The sequence below is a fragment of the Anolis sagrei genome, chromosome 1, assembly GCF_037176765.1.
Source record: "Anolis sagrei isolate rAnoSag1 chromosome 1, rAnoSag1.mat, whole genome shotgun sequence".
NCBI classification, from domain to species: Eukaryota; Metazoa; Chordata; class Lepidosauria; order Squamata; family Dactyloidae; genus Anolis; species Anolis sagrei.
In genome coordinates this window covers 45730360-45750048 of record NC_090021.1, presented here as the reverse complement: position 1 = coordinate 45750048, position 19689 = coordinate 45730360, and the positions used below count along the sequence as shown (strand labels likewise).

At 37.6% G+C, this 19689-nt stretch overlaps 1 protein-coding gene across 4 annotated transcripts in view; it reads right to left on the bottom strand.

The window, feature by feature from the left end:
• KIF6 (kinesin family member 6) overlaps positions 1-19689 on the bottom strand; it is a 160330-nt gene that overhangs the window by 34793 nt on the left and 105848 nt on the right. For all 4 annotated transcript variants that reach the window (XM_060754090.2, XM_060754092.2, XM_060754089.2 and 1 more), the window contains 2 exons: positions 17271-17379; positions 8838-8893 (listed from right to left, as the gene is read on the bottom strand). In XM_060754090.2, coding sequence (XP_060610073.2) covers positions 8838-8893; positions 17271-17379 — 165 coding nt within the window. The remainder of the gene's footprint in view (positions 1-8837; positions 8894-17270; positions 17380-19689) is intronic.

The window sequence follows — 19689 nt, the reverse complement described above, 5'->3', positions numbered from 1 at the left end:
TTTTGGTATAAAACATTAGGATACTGTTACATTACCTAGGTGGAGGCCACAAGGGAGCGTGAGAGAGAGGATAGTCCATTTGATGGGGGTGAAGGGTGGGTTGAAGGAGTAAAACCATTTCCCCCTGTTTTCCTGTTATTTCTCCCATCCATACCCCCATCATGGAAACAACCCTCATTTATGACATTGGAAGTGGGGAGGGGAAATAACCAGCAAAAATGAGGGAAATGGTTTTCCTCCTTCAACCTGTAAAAGGGATTATCTTTCTCTCTCTAGCACCTCCTAGTGGCCTCCACACAGATAATGGAACAGTATGTTAAAAAAGGATATTGGATCCAAAGAAACATGTGCTTTTAGAAACTAGTTTTTCCTCCCAGAAAATGCTGAGGGATGTACAAAAGAACTTCACAATGGAGTCTTAAAAACAAGTTTCTAAAAACACTTTGAAAAACCCTCTCCCTTGGTCCTGGAAACAGAGGAAGCGTGAAAAAAAAAAACAGTTTCTTGAAATACACATTTTTGTGCAAAACTTGCTGTTTCTGAAAATTCTTTCTTTACATCAAAAGCCTGTTTTTCTCTACATGGTAGTCAAATTTTATATATAATTCACAAAAGGAAGGATTCCACCCTCTCCTCTCCCTCGTGCTTAGTTGAGCACAAACTATCCTTGCATTTTGAACTCAGTCTGTAGAAATGAAGGAAGCTGAAGAAAAGAAGGGAAAATGAGATAAGAAGAGATAAACCGGGACATTTTAAAATCAGCTGAAAAAGTGGATTGTAGGAGTAATATTGGAACTGTATGTTATTCTGTGAAATTCGCCACTGGGGGACAGGTTATTCATTGTTTTGAAACTAAAATATCATGTTTATTCTTGATCTAACAACTTTCTGTAGGGGTGCCTCAACAAATTAATATTAATGTTCAGTAAATTTACATATATTGGGACATGCCACTCTTTACCATAACACATACATTATTGATTTGACCAAGTTCAAAAGAAAAGGAAGTCTTAATAACTGATTGTAGTACTAATTTTCTAAACTGCGCTGTATGAATAACATAAAAACTATTTATAAATGAGAGTCTCCTTTTACCTCTTAATATTCTTTATACTGTTATTATACAAATAAAAACAGATGTTTAATGAGAAGACAAAGACTTTCTACCGTGACTCATAGTTTTTTTTATTTTCAGCATCAGCTTCATTAAGAACAAGAGTCAGTAAAATAAAAGCTCAGTTTGCTTTCTGAACTTTAAAAGGTTCTGAAAACTCTTTGAGAACGGATCCCTGTAATTGCTAAACAAAGTTTCCTTACAAAATACTTTATGTAACTTTTCTGCAAAGATCTGAGATTTGTTAGCTAGCATGTTACATGTATTTGCTCTGTCTGGCTCTTCCTCTCATCTAGTAATATCAACTCTATATGACAGTTGTAGGAGAGAATTGCACTGAAAAATTACCTAGTTTGCTTCAATCCAACTAGGTATCCAATAGTGTATTATTTTCCCTTACTTCTGAAAAAGGGCACAGATTACATGATTTCTGCTAAAGGGCACAGATTACATGATTTCACCGAGTTCTATCCTGTGATTGAATTTGAGACATATTAAAAGTTAAGGAATCTTCTCAAGCCAATGGAAGACAAGAGACATTGAGATGAACTGAGTTTCATAAGAATTTGTGAGCCAAGTGAACTTTTATATTCAGCGATGACTTGGTCTAAATAAAGTCACCAGATCTCATCTGATTGTGGATGCTAAGAAGCACCTGCCCTAGTTAAGACTTGGATGGGAGGCCACCAATGGTTATCAGGTGCTGTAAGCTATATTTCAGAAGAAGTGGCTTGCCAAACAACTTCAGAGTATTATTTCCCATCAGCAGCAATGCTAAATCTGAAGCAGTGCTACACTGATCAAGGGTCTGGAGAACAAGCCCTATGAGGAACGGCTTAGGGAACTGGGCATGTTTAGCCTGAAGAAGAGAAGGCTGAGAGGAGATATGATAGCCATGTATAAATATGTGAGAGGAAGCCACAGGGAGGAGGGAGCAAGCTTGTTTTCTGCTTCCTTGGAGACTAGGACGCGGAACAATGGCTTCAAACTACAAGAGAGGAGATTCCATCTGAACATTAGGAAGAACTTCCTGACTGTGAGAGCCGTTCAGCAGTGGAACTCTCTGCCCCGGAGTGTGGTGGAGGCTCCTTCTTTGGAAGCTTTTAAGCAGAGGCTGGATGGCCATTTGTCAGGGGTGATTTGAATGCAATATTCCTGCTTCTTGGCAGGGGGTTGGACTGGATGGCCCATGAGGTCTCTTCCAACTCTATGATTCTATGATTCTATGACTGTATCAGAACACTCATGAAGACTGACTTATTGCTGTGAGTATAGACCAGACATGGGAAAACCTTTTGCCCTGGGGCCGTCTTATGGATCTGGCTACAAGGGCTGGGCCAGGAGGGAGTGTGGGTGGGGCAAGAAGAGGTGGGGTCATGGGCGAGAAGAGGTGGGGGTGGGCGGGGTGGAGCCAGGGCTGGAAGGGTGGGGCTGGGCCCTTGGGAGGCTAGGGTCGGGCGAGGAAAGGGGCATGTTTCTTTACCTGGCTCTTCTCCAGGGCCCAGGAAGGCTGCAACCTGCCTTCCTCAGACACAAAGAAGAGAGAGAAAAACATTGCTATCAAGCATGCTTGGCAGTGGCATGTTTCTCTCCCCGGCTCTTCTCCAGGTCCCAGGAAGGCAGCAGCCCGCCTTCCTCGGACCCAGAGGAGGGAGAGAAACAGGCCACAGCCGAGTGCTCTCCAGAAAGTACTTGGCATAGGCATGTCTCTGCCTTTGGCCCTCCATTGAGTATGGGGACATGGCAGGCCACTACGTCCGTATACTGGAGGGGAGACCGAAGCAGATGGGGGCTGGGGTAAAGAGCCCAAAGGGCCCCGTCCAGCCCATGGGCCTGGGTTTGCCCATACCAGGTATAGACACCCTTTAGACATTTAACTGGTTATTAATTAAAGGTTCTGCATAATTATTATGCATTGCTGACAATGACAGTAAAGCGGGGATGTGTATGTCATTTTTAATTGATTTTATTATTTCTTTATGATTTGATTATGTTGGAAACAAATTAACATTTCTGGACAATATATTTTTTAATTTTTATACCATTTTCTTTTACAGTGAAAGAGGGAGAACAATTATTGTGATAGAAAGTTGTGAAGTTTAGACAGACCGTGGGGGATAAAATAAAGGGTAGGTGGGGTAAGAGAGGTAGGGAGGGGCCCAGAAGTAGAATAGAAGGGATAAAGGGGAGGTAGGAATGGCTGGAGAATGGGATGGGGGTCAGACGAATGTGTGCATCACTTCCGTTCAGTCCACAGAGGAGTGATTATCTCGTTGTATTGTTCCTTTTTCCTGTTCCTTGCTGTCCTTGCTCTTCTTACCCATCGACTTTTAGGTGTCCAGTTTGAATTTCCTTTTCAAATATTCTTCCATGTCCTTCCAGCTTATTTGTTTGGTCTTACTGAGTTCTTCTATTTGACTCGATAATCTGTCACAAATTCTGAAATCTGTTATTTTCTTTATCCAATCTTCATTAGTTGGAATCTCTTTACTTTTCCATTTCTGGGCTATCAATATTTTGGCTGCCGACGATAAATAAAACAAAAAATTTTCTTCATTTTTCTTCAGACCTAAATCTGTTATGTTCAATAAATAATATTCAGGTTTGAGCTCAAACTTTGTTTTAATAATGTTTTGTGTATGTAAATGAACTGTCGTCCAAAATTTTTTAATCATCTTGCAATTCCAATACAAATGGAAATAGGTTCTAGCTTCCTTTCCGCACTTCCAGCACTGCGTATTGTTATTTTTACTAAATTTCGCCAATTGTACAGGTGTCAAATGCCATCTATAGAAAACTTTGTGCCAGTTCTCTACTATGCTGCTGGCTCTAGTGTATTTAAACTTGACCTTCCATACTTGTTCCCATTCGCTTATTAGTATAGAGTGGCCTATATCCCTGGCCCACTTGACCATATTTTCTTTTACTATTTCCGTTTCAGTATTCCACTCTAACAGGTTTCGATACAAGATTCTAACCAGCTTCTTATCCTTTTTCATAATTATATCCCAACACGTGTCCTTTTCGCTAAATCCCACTTTTAGATCTTCATTTAAAGTTTCTTTAATTTGTATATATTGTAGCCAATTTAGTTCGTTATCTTCCCTCTTTAATTCTTCCATAGACCTCAGGTGCCATTCATTGTTGATTTTAACCAATAGTTGCCTGTAATTAAGCCATCTACTTTTCGGTAACTCTCTTTTATGATATGCCTCTATTGGCGATGTCCACATGGGTATTCTGGGGTAAATGATGTCTTTATACTTGTTTCAGGTCTTTAGTAGGGGGCCTCTGATGTAATGATTAGTAAAAAAAAATTCTATCCTTGCCTTTCCATAGCTTAGGTAAGCGTGCCACCCTCTTCTAATGTCATAACCTTCTATAGTTAATATTTTATTTTGCTCCAGGGTAGCCCATATTTTCACCCATGATAAGGCACAGGCCTCAAAATACATTTCTGGACAATATTTTGATGTCTACAATAACTAGGCATTCAAATGATTCAATCACTGCTTTGGCGTGAACAACATGCTCTTGCCTTGACACTTGACATTAAATTAGAAGTAAAGGGGAAGATTTCTAACAAAGGTTTGATATGGCACATTCTCATTTTGTTCTTACTTCTGTCCCTCCCGACAGCCACACAGGAAAGTCTCTGTATATTGCACAATCACTATTGATTTTGTACACACAGAAGTCCGCATCTGGAGAATATCAACTTTTGTTTTAATAAAGAAAGCCTCTATCCCTTAGGGATGTGAGGAAAGTACTGCATGGCCACGTGGGATGAGAAGACAACTGTTTCTATGAAAAGTTTTTTTTAAAGTTTTAAGCATTTAATAAAAATGCATAGAGATTGACGAAATGCTTCAATCGGTTAACAACTGTCTGGACTAATTCCACATAAATCTAAGGCTGGATAATAAAAAAGTGGTAGTTAAGATAGGTAAAAGGGTTAGAAGAGCTTTTTGTTTATATATAAAATCCACCAGTTCTCTCCTGCTCTCTTCTCTAATGTTAACAAAGCTACTTTTATTTTCTGGCTTTGTTATTGAAGGTTCATTGTTCAGATGTTTGTATCATACCACCTGCTACAATCAGAAGCTGCAAAGGAATGGGAATAGTCTCCAAAACCATGTCTAACTACAAAATGAGGCCTATGGAAAAATTAACAAGGAAAATAAAGAGACACTGTCAGAAAAACAAAAGCCTATAATCAATACAAATAAATGGGAATGCAAGTACTCACTAAATGTGTTTCTGAATGATTATTGCCAAAGGGATCAGCCCTTGTTGTTTCAACAACACTCTCAGTTTTGGGAACAGAGTAATTTCTAGCTAAATATAGAAAACTTTTCTGATGGCATACTCTTGCTTGGATAAGTCTAACTGTAGTCCAGTAATTCCATATATTTTATTAGCTGTTAAAGCATCTATACATAGAGTAACTCATATATTAATTGCTACACAAAAGCACTGCCATTGTGGATATTTTAATACATTCAAAATTTCCCCAATGTGCCTTTCTTCTATTTGATGTATCTCTTACAGACATGTGCAAATTTACATATTAAAAGATTTTGGTGTGCTTACATCTAAGCTTATTCTTTCTTTTGGATTTACATCACTAAAAGGAGATGATTTGCTCCATCTCTGTATCTCAATAGCTGTTTTTATATGAAAGCAATACATGCTTCCTTATTATTCTAACGCAGTGGTTCTCAACCTGGGGTCCCCAGATGTTTTTGGCCTTCAACTCCCAGATATCCTAACAGCTGACAGTAAAGTGGGGATTTCTAGGAGTTGTAGGCCGTAAACATCTGGGGACCCCAGGTTGAGAACCACGGTTCTAACGTGTTTTACAGTTGTGCTTTGGTGAAATCCCATCTCCAAATCCCACTCCTCCTACCCCTCAACAGAACTGTAGGATTTGTAATACACACTGTCTTGAAATTCTGGGGAAAGAAAATCAGCATACAGAAAGAGTCAATTTAATGGTGCAAACAATAAATTGTTCTATTTTGGATTAAACGTATCAGTCACTGTAACATTCTAGGACTTCTTTTTGAGGCAAATAATTTAGTATGAATGTAACAAATGCCCCAACATATTAAAAATTCCTCTTTTCCTGTTTTCCAACAATCATTTCCATATACAGCTTTGATTGCCTTGATGTAATATGCAAATTTTTTACTCTATCTAGATCGTTCATTGTTTCCTTTTATCTTCTTATTTACCAGGACAGCTGCATCATATATTCTTGATCTTGACTTTATTTCACTTCCTTTTGAATCGTGCTTTCAATTTGGGTTTACTTATCCTACAGAAACAAGCTCACCAACCACAGATTTTAGAAAAAAAATGCTTCTCAATTCTTCACATACCATGTGGATTTATAAAAAATGAATAAATAAAAAACTAGAGGCCTCTAAACTCCAAACAGGATATTAATAGCAGGTGAGAACACCTGCGATTTATTCCATATGATTTCTTTCTTGTGACCCCAAATCTCTTTTTCATATGTGAAGGATGAGAGCTAACAATAGTTCAAAGATAACTGAAGTAAATTTCTTGAAGCAGTCAAAATGAAGAATAACAGAAGATATGGGACGTGGTCTTGAAAGGTAAAATATAGAAACTACTGCAAAGTGAGGAATGTATCAGAGACTCTTAACAGAGATTCAAGAATTATTATTTCATTGCTCTAGTGATTTCACACCATACAGAGCAAATGAAAATATGCCTGGCTGAAACAACATAAAGTACAGAATCTGTGTTTCACGCAGTCTTCAAATACAACATTTCTAGACAGTGAGGTGTCTGCATTATTTTCTCTAAGGTTGCTATTAATACAGTGCATGATGACCACCAGGAATGGCATTTGTAGTTGTTTCATAGCACTTTTTAGCAATGGCTTTGTATCCTGTGTGAACCAGCCACAATTCTTAAATAAATATAAGTGACCAAACCCTGTATGGTTATTGTATTTCCAAAATGCATTACTTTGGGAAGGTCTACTTGAAATGAAACAGTGCTTCATCTTGCACTCAATTTCAATTATATTATTCGCTCTTTTGAACCGAATAAAAAGAACAGCTGCTTCAGGTTTTGAAATATCAATTGATCCCAATTTTTTTTTTTTTTGCATTGAACTGGGTTATATGGCAGTGTAGATCTAGCCTAAGTGAGAAACCGGGCTGTAAGAAATCCATATTTCTCTGAAAACCAATTCAGTCCATAGGCTTAGAGCAAAGTGTAGTTTCCCTTCCACAGTACATACAGAATAACTCTACTTGATCACTGACTATATAAAATATTCCCCAATGACCCTAGTACTAGGAGTTTAAGATTTACAACTCAGAGAATTTTCATGCCAGGGAGTCTATGGATAGAGTACTAGATTTATAGTATAGGGCCTCTCTGCTCTAGTTTTACCATCATCACATCTAAGTTCCTTTATCTAAAATGGGTACTAAAATTTGCAAATTGTAACTGCTCTATAAAGTATTATCAGTGGTGATGCATTTATATATTACCACTGGATTCTCTGGGCGCTTCTAGACTGTGCTAAAATCTGTGTTTTAATTTTTTTTTCATCCTGGTAACTTCCACATTTTAGGGCTGGTGTAGAAGGGCTGCCTGATCTGTGGGACTAAAATTGTCAAAAAGATATTTTGGCACACTAGTAAATTGACTTCAATTTGGCAAGGTTTAGAAACTTTGCAAAACGATACGATGAAGATAGCATTGAAAGATGTGCCTACTTCCTTGGGAAGTAGCAGCAATAGATCATTTGGGGAAGAGCTGTAGTACTGCAAAATAATGGTCACTACTATGAAAAACTGTAAAAATAAAATATATGTGGCTGATGTTCAAGTTACAGCCAACTGGTCTCTGTCAGCATCACTATAAATCATCAAAACTGGTAAAATGGGTTCTCCATTGCATTAAGTGGCTTACCAAAAAGTATTCCATTGACCTTTGTGGTGGAGAGTTTTATATCATTAAGTGTTGGCTGGAAAAACAGAAACTAATGTGGAAGTTATCTGGCCTTAATTGTGCACAATGGGGCAGCCAGGAATGTTTGAATAAAACCAAAACAACAATAAAAGTATATTAAGTATGTAGCTGTAAGCCACAGATGCCTATAATTCTTGCAATCGGGTTTTCAACTATAATTCTGGCAGGTTAGCTTCCATGCATGGCATAAGGAATGATACTCTGAGCAGAAGTAGTAGAAACAAGTCACACTCATGTTCTTGATTCTGTTGTTCATCCACCTAGTATATTTGTCTTGGTTCAGATGAAGAAACTAAAAAAAAAAACCCTTTCTTTAGATTTGGGGATTACAAAAATAGCTTGCATGGCATTAGCATTGAAAGAAATAACTGAAAGTGAGCTTAACATGTAAAATCTTTGAGATAAATATGTGGAATCACTGAGGAAAACACAGGCAGTAATTGCTGCATTCTTGTGACCATACATTTTTTATGTTTTAATAAACACAGAGAGAATTCACCTAATATGTAGGTTCTATTGCCTATACAAGGAAAATTGAGTCCATTCTACTACTCACTGAAACCTATAACACTCCAGTATGTTTTTTTGCTTTGTTCATACCATCTGCTACAATAATTTTAGTGTTGCTTTACTTTAATGTATGCAATAACTACAATTCTAGCATTTAAAAAAAATAAAAATAAAGTTGAACACTGTTACTTACTAATCTTATTTCGTATTTCATTTACTTTTTCTCCAAGTGATTTCGCTTCAGCAAACCTAGCAATAAGAGCAATAGAATAGTTAGGATTATTGAAATCTAGATCTTGTGTTCTAGAAATTAACACTGTTTTATTAGGTGTATTTTTCCTTTAAGTAAAAATGAATCTGGATTCATTGATTAATAACATTTAAACTGAAATAACTGCAAGTTGCCCGTTCTTTCAATCTTGATTCATTAGAGTGGTCTCCTTCACCTTCACCAGCATCTTCTCTGATCTTGAAGGTAAATACACTTAATAAAAATTGGTGTAGTTTCGGGGGGGGGGGGGGTTGGGTGGTAGAGCTGGAATGGATTAATAGCATTTGAATTAATTTAAATGGGGAAAACTGATTTGAGATATGAGCAATTTGAGTTATGAGCTTGGTCACAGAATGAATTAAACTCGATGTCAAGGTATCACTGCATATAAAGATCACTGGAACACACAATGCAGATATAAAAAACTATTCCTAAAATATATTCTATACATTTCAGTTGATACAAAAGGTTCTGATCTTCATATTTAAGCAAACTTTCAGAAAAATCCTAAAATATAGTTCTTGTGGCAATGCAGAAGAAAATGATCCAGCTATTTCACAGCTGCACAAAGAAAAGCCAATAAAAACACACTTCAGGCAGAAGATGGCAGATTCCATTTTTATTTGAACCTATGATGGTTCGAAATTGGCAGACCAATCCTGCCAATCTCTTCAGTTTTCAATAATAATTAAGTCAGGTTACTTAAATAGCTTAAAATTTTAACACAATCCAGAGTTAATCTGATATAGAGGGACAAAAGCAGAAAATACCTCTTCTGTAACAAATCACAGATATCTGTAGGATGACACATTCTATTATGGTTTTTGTGGCTAGGGCAGTACCCTTGTCATGAAATTCTGACTGAGTATCCAGTCATGTATAAACATCCTAGCAGACCTGGAACCAAATCAGGTTTGGCAAGAGTTGGATTAAGAGGAGAAACTGGAAAAACCCGCAAGTTCCATTTTTGTCTAACAAAACTAGCAATGGAACAAAGCGGAAAATAGCACTTTTCCAAATGAGAGGCACACATTGGGTGTCTTCTTTCAATTAGTCAGTTTTTCTTTCAAGCTGTACATAGCTAGCATTTTAGATCTCCACACCCTTATTTCCTGATGCCTACTTACTTTAACAGATGAACACAACATGAATAATTGGGCTATCCTGGGGAGATTTCCATTCACTCTGTTTGAAATGCAAGGAAAGGAGAAAGGACTTCTTTCCTTGCATTTCAACAGAGTACATGGAAATCTCCCCAAAATGAAGATAGTTTGGGGAGATACTTTATTTCTATGGCTGATGTGGTACTTTGAGAGGGATTCCCTGAAAGCCATTTATTTATCATATCAGGGGTGAACCAAGGGTACAATTGTGATGTATTTGAGAAAATACAAAGTTTAAAAACTTGGCATTATTTCATGAAAGCCATGAAAAGAAGGACATTTATTCAACACACAAATAAGAGAGAAAATTAACAAGATTAGGCTATATATTGTTCTCTGTTTACTTTTTCAACCTTTTGCAGCCCTTTCTCAATGTAAGGTGCCAGGGCACGGCCAAAGATGTCTGATGATCAGCCCACATAATATGAAGCCAGGGGTCGCTATATGAAATTGTGTGACAGATTCAGATTGAGATCATGGTAGTAAAGATGCTTTTCTCGCAATACTGTCATTTTGTTGTTGTTTTCCTAGTCTCACTTAACTTATATATGTGTCCCACACTCAGAGAAATTCATGTTGGTACCTGTATAGTACCTTTGTATTTCCTTGCCAAATGAATAAGTGAGTACAGTATTAATCACTTATGGTGTTAACCAATGAATTCTCTCTCCCAGTCCTGTGGGTCAAATTCCTACAGAAGCTACTTACAGATTGTATTTGTTTGTTAGTTGTGTGGGGACTCTCTGACTATAATCAGCTCCATTGGGCATATCGAAGACCAATGTACCATAATAGCTACTATTTTCATCAAGTGAAAGTGTCATGGCATCACATATGGTCACTTCTGTGGTTGAATTTCTGAAAGACTTGAGTATGTTGTTAAGACTGGTGTGAGGTTGTCTAAAGAGCATAATTTTTTTCACAGCCAAAATGGAAGGGGGAGGCATGGGAGATGTGGAAGACCAAAGGTGTACACTTGTCCCCAAAGGGTCTCATGGTACCCAGAGAGCAGGTAATTTATCCCAATCTTATTTAGTAAAGATATATCCCAAATATTTTATTTATTTGTTAAAGTGTGCTCTAGTCCACTGTTTATTAAACTGTGAGTCCTGACCCCTAATAAGGCCCCTTTAGCTCAATATTGGGATCACAAAAAATTGGAAACAATGCAAGGTTTCTGAACACCACCATTTTACGCAAATCAGCAATGCACAGTGTTTACAGTGGACTCTGTAGAAAAGAAAAGAAGGCAAAGAGGGGACATGATAGTCATGTAAATAATGGAAAGGATGTTACGTTGAGGAGGGGGCAAGCTTGTTTTCTGATGATCTAGAGATGAGGACACAGAGCAATGGATTCAAATTACAGTAAAAAAAAGATTCCACCTAAATATTAGGAAGAACTTCCTGATAGTAAGAGCTTTTCAGCAAGAGAATATGCTGCCTCTGAGTGTGGTTGAGTCTCCTCCTCTGGAGGTTTTTAAGCAGAGGCTGGTTGGCCATCTGTTGGGGATGTTTTGATTCTGCATTCCTACATGACAAGGGTTTGTGCTGGATGGCCCTTGTGGTCTCTTCCAACTCTATAATTCTATAATCATTAGAACCGTTGCAACACAGTTAACGTGGTTGCCTCTCTGTAGTTTGTTAAGGAGTTGGAAATAGCACTTAGCTGACAAGATTTCAAAGGGCAGGTTTTATTTTAGTATGAGGTTTTCTCCACTTCATACATTCATAAAGTAATGATGGCTTTCTTCGGGCACCTTCTGCAGAGCAGTTACTTGTGGTATACTTGGTCTGGATCAGGCAAGAGGATTGTGGGAACTGTCAGTTGGGTAAAATTTTATTGCAGAAAGCTGGCTTAGGTGACTTTCCAATTCTATGATTTTATGATTAAGGAAATGAACAAGTTGGAAGCCATTTGGATACAATCTAGAAAGAAGATAAGGTGCCTGAGGAATGCTACTGAGGTTTGGAGTAGGAGACTATGCCTCTGCACCACAGAATAGCAGAAAGAAATCTATAAAAAGGACCAATGCAGATTTTTCCAAGTGCTACAAGACATGAATTGCTCTCGTGGTCTATGATAAAATCTACCCAACTTTTAAAAAGAGGATGGGGGAGAAACTAAAGAAAATACAAATCTATTTAAAAAAGCAATTGTGAACCAAGTGTCAAGCATGGCATGGGAAACGGTTATCACACCACATATAGAAATATTTGCATTTGAAAGGTATATATTTAAGAGAAGGTTAACTTTTCAATGTGTTGTATATATAATCCTTGCTTAGCAATTTGAGTGCTAGGTCACTGAGTTTCTGTACAAGTAGTGGTTCAGCAGCTATGTTCCAAATTACAGAGTAGATCTAAGCAGAGTTTGTTTTGAACAAGTGTGATGTATTTGGAGTTTCAGACTTTGTTCACTAATGTTTTCTGCAAACAGCAACAGCTACAACATTGCTTGCTGTGTTTAATACAAAATCGACATGGTAGATTAAATGTTAAGAACTATTGCATGGGCATTTATCCAGAAATTTATTGACTCTTTGCAATAAGGTCTGTTTCCTAAAAGGTAATAGGACTATAGTCTGCATGCAATTTGATTCATATGGTATATTAACATTCTTTTACTTTTTCCAAACTTGCTTGGGATCACCTCAAATGAATGTCTTGAAAACTGGAGACATCATTATTAATATATTGAAACCCAAGAATGAGAAATTATGCTCTTTAGAAAAACTTTTGCTCAAATTTTGCAAAATAGAACCATAAATGCAATACTTTTTAAAAGAAAACACACACATACCCATATATTACAAGGACTCAATACTTAAATGGAAAAAAAGAAGATATAATGTTTAAATATGTCCCTCAAATGTTTTTGTTGTTGTTGTAACTTGAATTTTAAAGAGATGAAAGTTAAAAAGAGGAGGACAACATGATGATAAGCTAATGTGCCTTGCAGAATAAAACTTTTACAATACAATCCAAAGGACAAGATACGGATTTTAAAAAACCAAAAAGAAAAATGGCTGTTTAAAGAAATTGGATATTTTTCATATATACTGACATTTATAGAATAAATTATGTGGCACAGCTGGCTGGGAGTCAGCTGCATTAAGATCACTACTGACCGAAAGGTCATAAGTTCGAAGCTAGCCCGGGTTGGAGTGAGCTTCCATCCAATTTGTGTAGCTTGCTGCCTACCTTTGCAGCCCGAAAGACAGTTGCATCTGTCAAGTAGGAAATTTAGGTATCGCTTATGCGGGGAGGCTAATTTAACTAATTTACAAGGCCATAAAAATCTCCAGCAAGCATGCAAAGAATGAGGAAGTACTTCAGTGTCACAAATGGACGGTGAAGCGACAGCTCCCTGGTGGCCAGAATGCCCTCATGGAAAGCTGGAATATTAAGTAGCTTCTGAGTGTCTATCTATATATGTTGTGTGTCTATGGCATTGAATGTTTGCCATATATATGTACATTGTAATCCGCCCTGAGAAGGGTGGAATATAAATACTATAAATAAATAAATAAATAAATAAATAAATATTTGATCTGATAATATTTGCTGATTGCATGGAAATAGTCACTTTAAGTTAAAATGCTTATTAAGACTGGAATTTTTTTTTCAAGGATCATTTTTGTTAGGAATGTGTTGTCAAAGGCTTTCAAGTTGCCCCCAGGCTGAGAGCGGTGGTATACAAATATAGTAAATAAATAAATAAATAAAATAAGGCCAGAATCACTGGGTTATTGTGAATTTTCTGGGCTGTATGGCCATGTTCTAGAAGCATTCTCTCCTGACGTTTCACCCACATCTATGGTAGGCATCCTCAGAGGTTGTGAGGTGTGTTGGAAACTAGGTAAGTGAAGTTTATATATCTGTGGAATATCCAGGGTGGGAGAAAGAACTCTTGTCTGTTTGAGGCAAGTGTGACTGTTGCAATTGGCTGCCTTTGTTAGGAATGCCTGAGAAATCTGTTTATTTCCATTGCAAATTTGCCTGAGCTAATGGGTGGACTGTAATACAAGTATCTCTTAATTTTTATTTGCAATACAGTTCTTTTAGCTAAAGAAAAATTAAAATAATTTAGAATGCACAATTGTTTGTACAATATATTTAGCAATGTATAGATTACTCCAAAATACATGGTATTGAGAATAATCTTTACAATTTCAATCCAATATAGAGTCTAAATTGTAAAAATAAGTTTTGCACAAACTTTGTAGTTAAACTGTAAAGTTGAAAAGACATTAATTAATGTTCATTTAAAGACATTTTAATGTACATTTTCTGCAGATTTCTTTCTTTATGTATTTATTTATTTAGGGCATTTATATCCTGTCCTATCTCACCTCCGCAGAGGGACTCAGGGCGGCTAACACAGTGCCCACAATAAGAAAAGCATAAATATACATAATATAATAAAACAGTATAAAAAATATAAAGATATTAAAACGCATCACCGAATTCAGTTGTTATCCTAAAAGCAGTCCATCATAGTCCATTAAAACCATAGCTTTGCCAGCAAGTCAGTCTTGTCTGCAAAGGCCTGATCCCAGAGCCAGGATTTCACTTTTTTTTCAGAAGGACAGGAGAGATTGAGCAGATCTGATTTTGTTTGGGAGGGAATTCCATAGCCGAGGAGCCACCACAGAGAAGGTCCTGTCTGTCGTCCCTACCAAGCACGATTGCGATGGTGGGGAGGCTGCTCTCAGTCGATTTTAAGCTCCTAGGTAGCTTGTAGTGGGAGATATGTTTGGACAGATAAACAGGGCCAGAACTGTTAAGGGCTTTATCGACCAAAGCCAGCACTCTGAATTGTGCTCGAAAGCTGATAGGCCACCAGTGGAGCTGGTGTAGCAAGGGTGTTGTGCGCTCTTGGTACCCCGCTCCCATTAGCAACTTGGCTGCCGAGCATTGAACTAACTGAAGCTTCCGAACAGTCTTCAGAGGCAACCCTACACAGAGTGCGCTGCAACCCTATGCCCGAACAGGGCATAGGGTTACAGCCTGTGCTTGACGGGGTTACACTCCCCCTGAAGGCGCCGGTTCTCAGCTTGAGAGTGATCCTGGACTCATCGCTGAGTCTGGAACCCCAGGTGTCGGCGGTGGTCAGGGGAGTTTTTGCACAATTAAAACTTGTGTGCCAGCTGCGCCCGTACCTTGGAAAGTCTGATCTGGCATGGTGGTCCACGCTCTGGTTACATCCCGTACAGATTAATGCAACACTCGCTACGTGGGGTTGCCTTTGAAGACTGCCCGGAAGCTACAACTAGTCCAACGAGCAGCAGCCAGACTTCTAACAGGAGCGAGGTACAGGGAGCATACTACTCCTCTGTTACGTCAGCTCCATTGGCTGCCAATCAGTTTCCGAGCACAATTCAAAGTGCTGGTGTTGACCTATAAAGCCCTAAACGACTCTGGCCCAATTTACCTGTCCGAACGGATTCTCCCCTATGAACCATCAAGGTTATTAAGATCTTCTGGAGGGGCCCTGCTCTCGGTCCCACCATCCTCGCGTGTCTGGTGGGGACAAGGGACAGGGCCTTTTTAGTGTTGGCCCCTCGGCTCTGGAACTCTCTCCCACTGGAGATTAGAACTGCCCCTTCTATCCTGACTTTTAGAAAGCTGGTGAAAACATGGCTCTGGAATTTAGCATTCGATGAGTGAGTCAATAACTCCTGACCACATGGATAGATGGTGATGAATTGTGATTTTATTCTGATGACCTGGCCTTATGTAATTATATGATTTTATTTTAATGTATTTTATGTATTAGTGCATTATGTGGTGTGATATTTTAAACTACTGTTTGTGAATCTTGTTGTGAACCAGCCTGAGTCCCTCTGTGGATGTGAGAAGACCAGTATATAAAAGTTCTAAATAAAATAAATAAATAAATACTCTATTCAGGATGTAACCAGAGTGTGGAATACCGAGGCCAAGTCCAACCTCCCAAGATAAAAACAACCCCATATTAATATGGGAAAAAGAATGTATGAAAATGTATGAAACTGACCCAAACCAATTGTGATTTTCTAACTTTAATTCAAGCATTAGTTACACTGATTGTCATATTAAGGTACATTTCTATATGGCGTATTGATATGCAAAGGAACTAGAAAGGCTAAAAGCTTATAAAAAAATTATAACCAACATTCACTGGGTTTGTTTGCTTGCTGCTGCTGCTGCTTCTTCTTTTTCTAGCACCATGGAACAAGCTTTTAGCCTTTCTAGGTTGCTTTTAATAGCACGTTTTCTATATGATAGTCTAGTCAGTGACTTGGCTGCAGCATTCTGCACTAGCTGCACGATTAGTCCATATGTTGTTCATTGTTGGAGTAAAAATAGGTGGGGTTTCAATGATGGAACAAAATGGTTTACAGACTGTTCTGAGTAATTTCCATGAGTGACACTTAACCTTGTCACATAAGAAACATGTAAACACATTAATTACATATGAAATAATAATAATAATAATAATAATAATAATAATAATAATAATAAAGCACTTAAGATTACTGGGTGCTCTGCAAAATTAAGAACAAAACACACTTAGACTCTAAAGCCAAACCTAAGACTCATTAAGAAGGAAATTACTGTCACTGAAATGAAGCCAAATAGAGTAATTCTTCTCTTTTGAAATATGTCCAGGTACAACATATGGCCCTATTCTCCTGAAGAGAATACAGACATCCAGAAGTATGTAATATGGAAGTAAGAATGACAATACGATCCACAGAAGTAGCATTTGTATCACTGTGCTACAAGGTTGAAAGATGGCCAAATACTGCCTTTTCTATGACCTGCTTCTGGTATGTGCCCTTTTTTCAAAGCTCTTTTGATTATGGTTACTTGCCATCTTTGATTAAAGACTTTATCACATGCAACCACAACATTCCTAGTCCTTTTGGCATATAAAACTAAAAAACTCTCACTATGCCAATTTTCCATTTTGCCAACTCATGTGTAGAAGACTTTCCATGGTGGAGCCACAATGTTCTGAGCTGCTGTACTAAAATAATGGTTCTTACCATATATCTAATTGTACTTATGTCTTGCCTTGTAATATAGTCTGCAAATTCAGGCCATTTAAATCTATACATTAATCAGTTTCTGCATCCAAGCCAAAAGCATGTCTTTCTATCCACAGAGTGTGTTCTCAGAGGTTTGTGCAATATAAATCTTACCTTACTTTAAGGAGCTGCTTATTGTCATCAATCGTTATGCTATCGGCATGATCTCTTCTAAAAATTTCAAAGGCTTCTTGGCATCCAAGTGACATTTCTCCTCTCACTCCTTTCAGAGAACAAATAAGAATGAAGCCATTAGATGAAATAACAAGATATAGCACGTATTTTACTACTTTCTAGATATATTCAATAATTACCAGATCATCTAGGGTTTTTTTTTACATTTGTGAAAATCTTCAGACTAACTAGCAAAAAGTTCTATGGAACTGAAAGTCTGCTAATTTATGAACAGAGGTGACCCAAAAAATATATCATCCACCGTTCTAGTCCTTTTCTGTCTTTTTTAGAATCAATAAAACAGCCAGCCTTATAACAAGGAACCCGATTCTACGTGCTGCAGAAACTAAAAGACCATTTATTAATTGAGTGGTGTAGTTGAAATGGGTCCCCTGGTGGCACAGTGGGTTAAACCACTGAGCTGCTGAACTTGCTGACCGAAATGTTGGCAGTTCGAATCCAGGAAGCGGGGTGAGCTCCCAATGTTAGGCCCAGCTTCTGACAACCTACCAGTTTGAAAACATACAAATGTGAGTAGATCAGATACTGCTCTGGTAGGAAGGTAATGGCTACCTACGGACCACCCAGCTCTTCAGCTTAGAAATGGAGATGAGCATCACTCCCCAGAGTTGGACACGACTAAACTTAATGTCAGGGGAGACCTTTATCTTTACCTTACAATTGAAATGACATGTTTAATTTTGCTTAATGTCATTTGAACATCCACAAGTCCAAATTCTTTGCATGTTTTTTAAAATAGAAATTAATATCTTCTTAATTAAAACAAGAATGTCAAAACAGTGCAAATATTTTTAAAACCACTGGTATTTTCATGGAAGAAGAGCACACATTTTTCCTGTTTCTTCTCTTTTACTTACCATTTCTGTTTCACATACAATGCTATGTAATACAGTAATCCAATTAATAATTAAATACATTTGCCCCACATTGATATGATTACACATTAATTATTTTCATTTCAAAGAAACTATTGAGTTTCAAGCTTAAAATAGTTTGCAAAGAACTGTGTTGATAGGAATCCAGACTTTGGCCAATATGTTCCTAATACCTGTTTTCAATTCCTCCCTCTACTGCACCATCTAACTTCCAAGTAAACTTTCTTACTGGCTTAGCAGTACTGGAACAAAAGGTAGAGCTGCCAGATGCAGAAGCTATTACACACTAGTATTTATGGATGGGGAATGGGTGTATTCCAGATGTCACCAGACTGCAATTCTTAGAATCTCTCATCACTGAGTACCCAATTTACTCGAATGTAATATGCAACAGTCTTGCTTTGAGCTACAATCTTACACTAATAAAATCCCTGATGCCTGGCAAATAAACAAGTAAGTCAGTTTCCATTACTGCTCAATCATTAGTAAGATGGTGATCCCTGCAACATAAGGCCTAATGAGATATTCACAATTTGCAGTGATTTTTAAAGATTGGTTTCTGGGTCAAAATGGTTAATAAAACTTAATAACTTCATGAAACCATTTGTAACTTTTTGTGCAATTGTAACATGTTGTTATTATAAATTATTACACAGTAGAGTCTCGCTCATTCAACATAAACAGGCCGGCACAACATCGGATATGCAAAAATGTTGGATAATAAGGAGAGATTAAGGAAAAGCCTATTGAACATCAAACTGCATTATGATTTTACAAATTAAGGACCAAAACATCATTTTTTACAACAAATCGACAGAAAAAAGCAGTTCAATACACAATAACCTTATGTAGTAATTACTGTATTTACTAATTTTGCACCAAAACATTGCAATGTATTGAAACAGCTGTGGATCCAGGCAGGAGGCAGACTGCATTGGATAATGCAGAACATTGGATGTGCAAAGGTTGGATAAGCGAGGCTCTACTGCACTTTGAAATTGTATCAATCATTTTAAAGTATTTCACAATTGCCTTGGTTATATGTCAGCCTGATTTTGCAAATTGTCAGTATGCAAAATGCTCTTTGGCATTGGCAGATCAATGCTAAAATACCCTTTAAGCACACACTGCACCACAATCTATATATATAAATTTGTTAGGGGCATCCAACGAGGAAACAAAACTCAAAAACCCCCCAACGAAACTTAACCAAAATTCCCATGCCCATAACACAACCCACAAGGTACAAACATATCTACTCAAAATGAAAAACAACACAACAACACACTCACAAAACGGCAAAACAACAAAACTCAAAAAAACCCCAACGAAACTTAACCAAAATCCCTGTGCCCATAACACAACCCACAAGGTACAAACATACCTACTCAAAATGAAAAACAACACAACAACACACTCACAAAACGGCAAAACAACAAAACTCAAAAATCCCTCAACGAAAC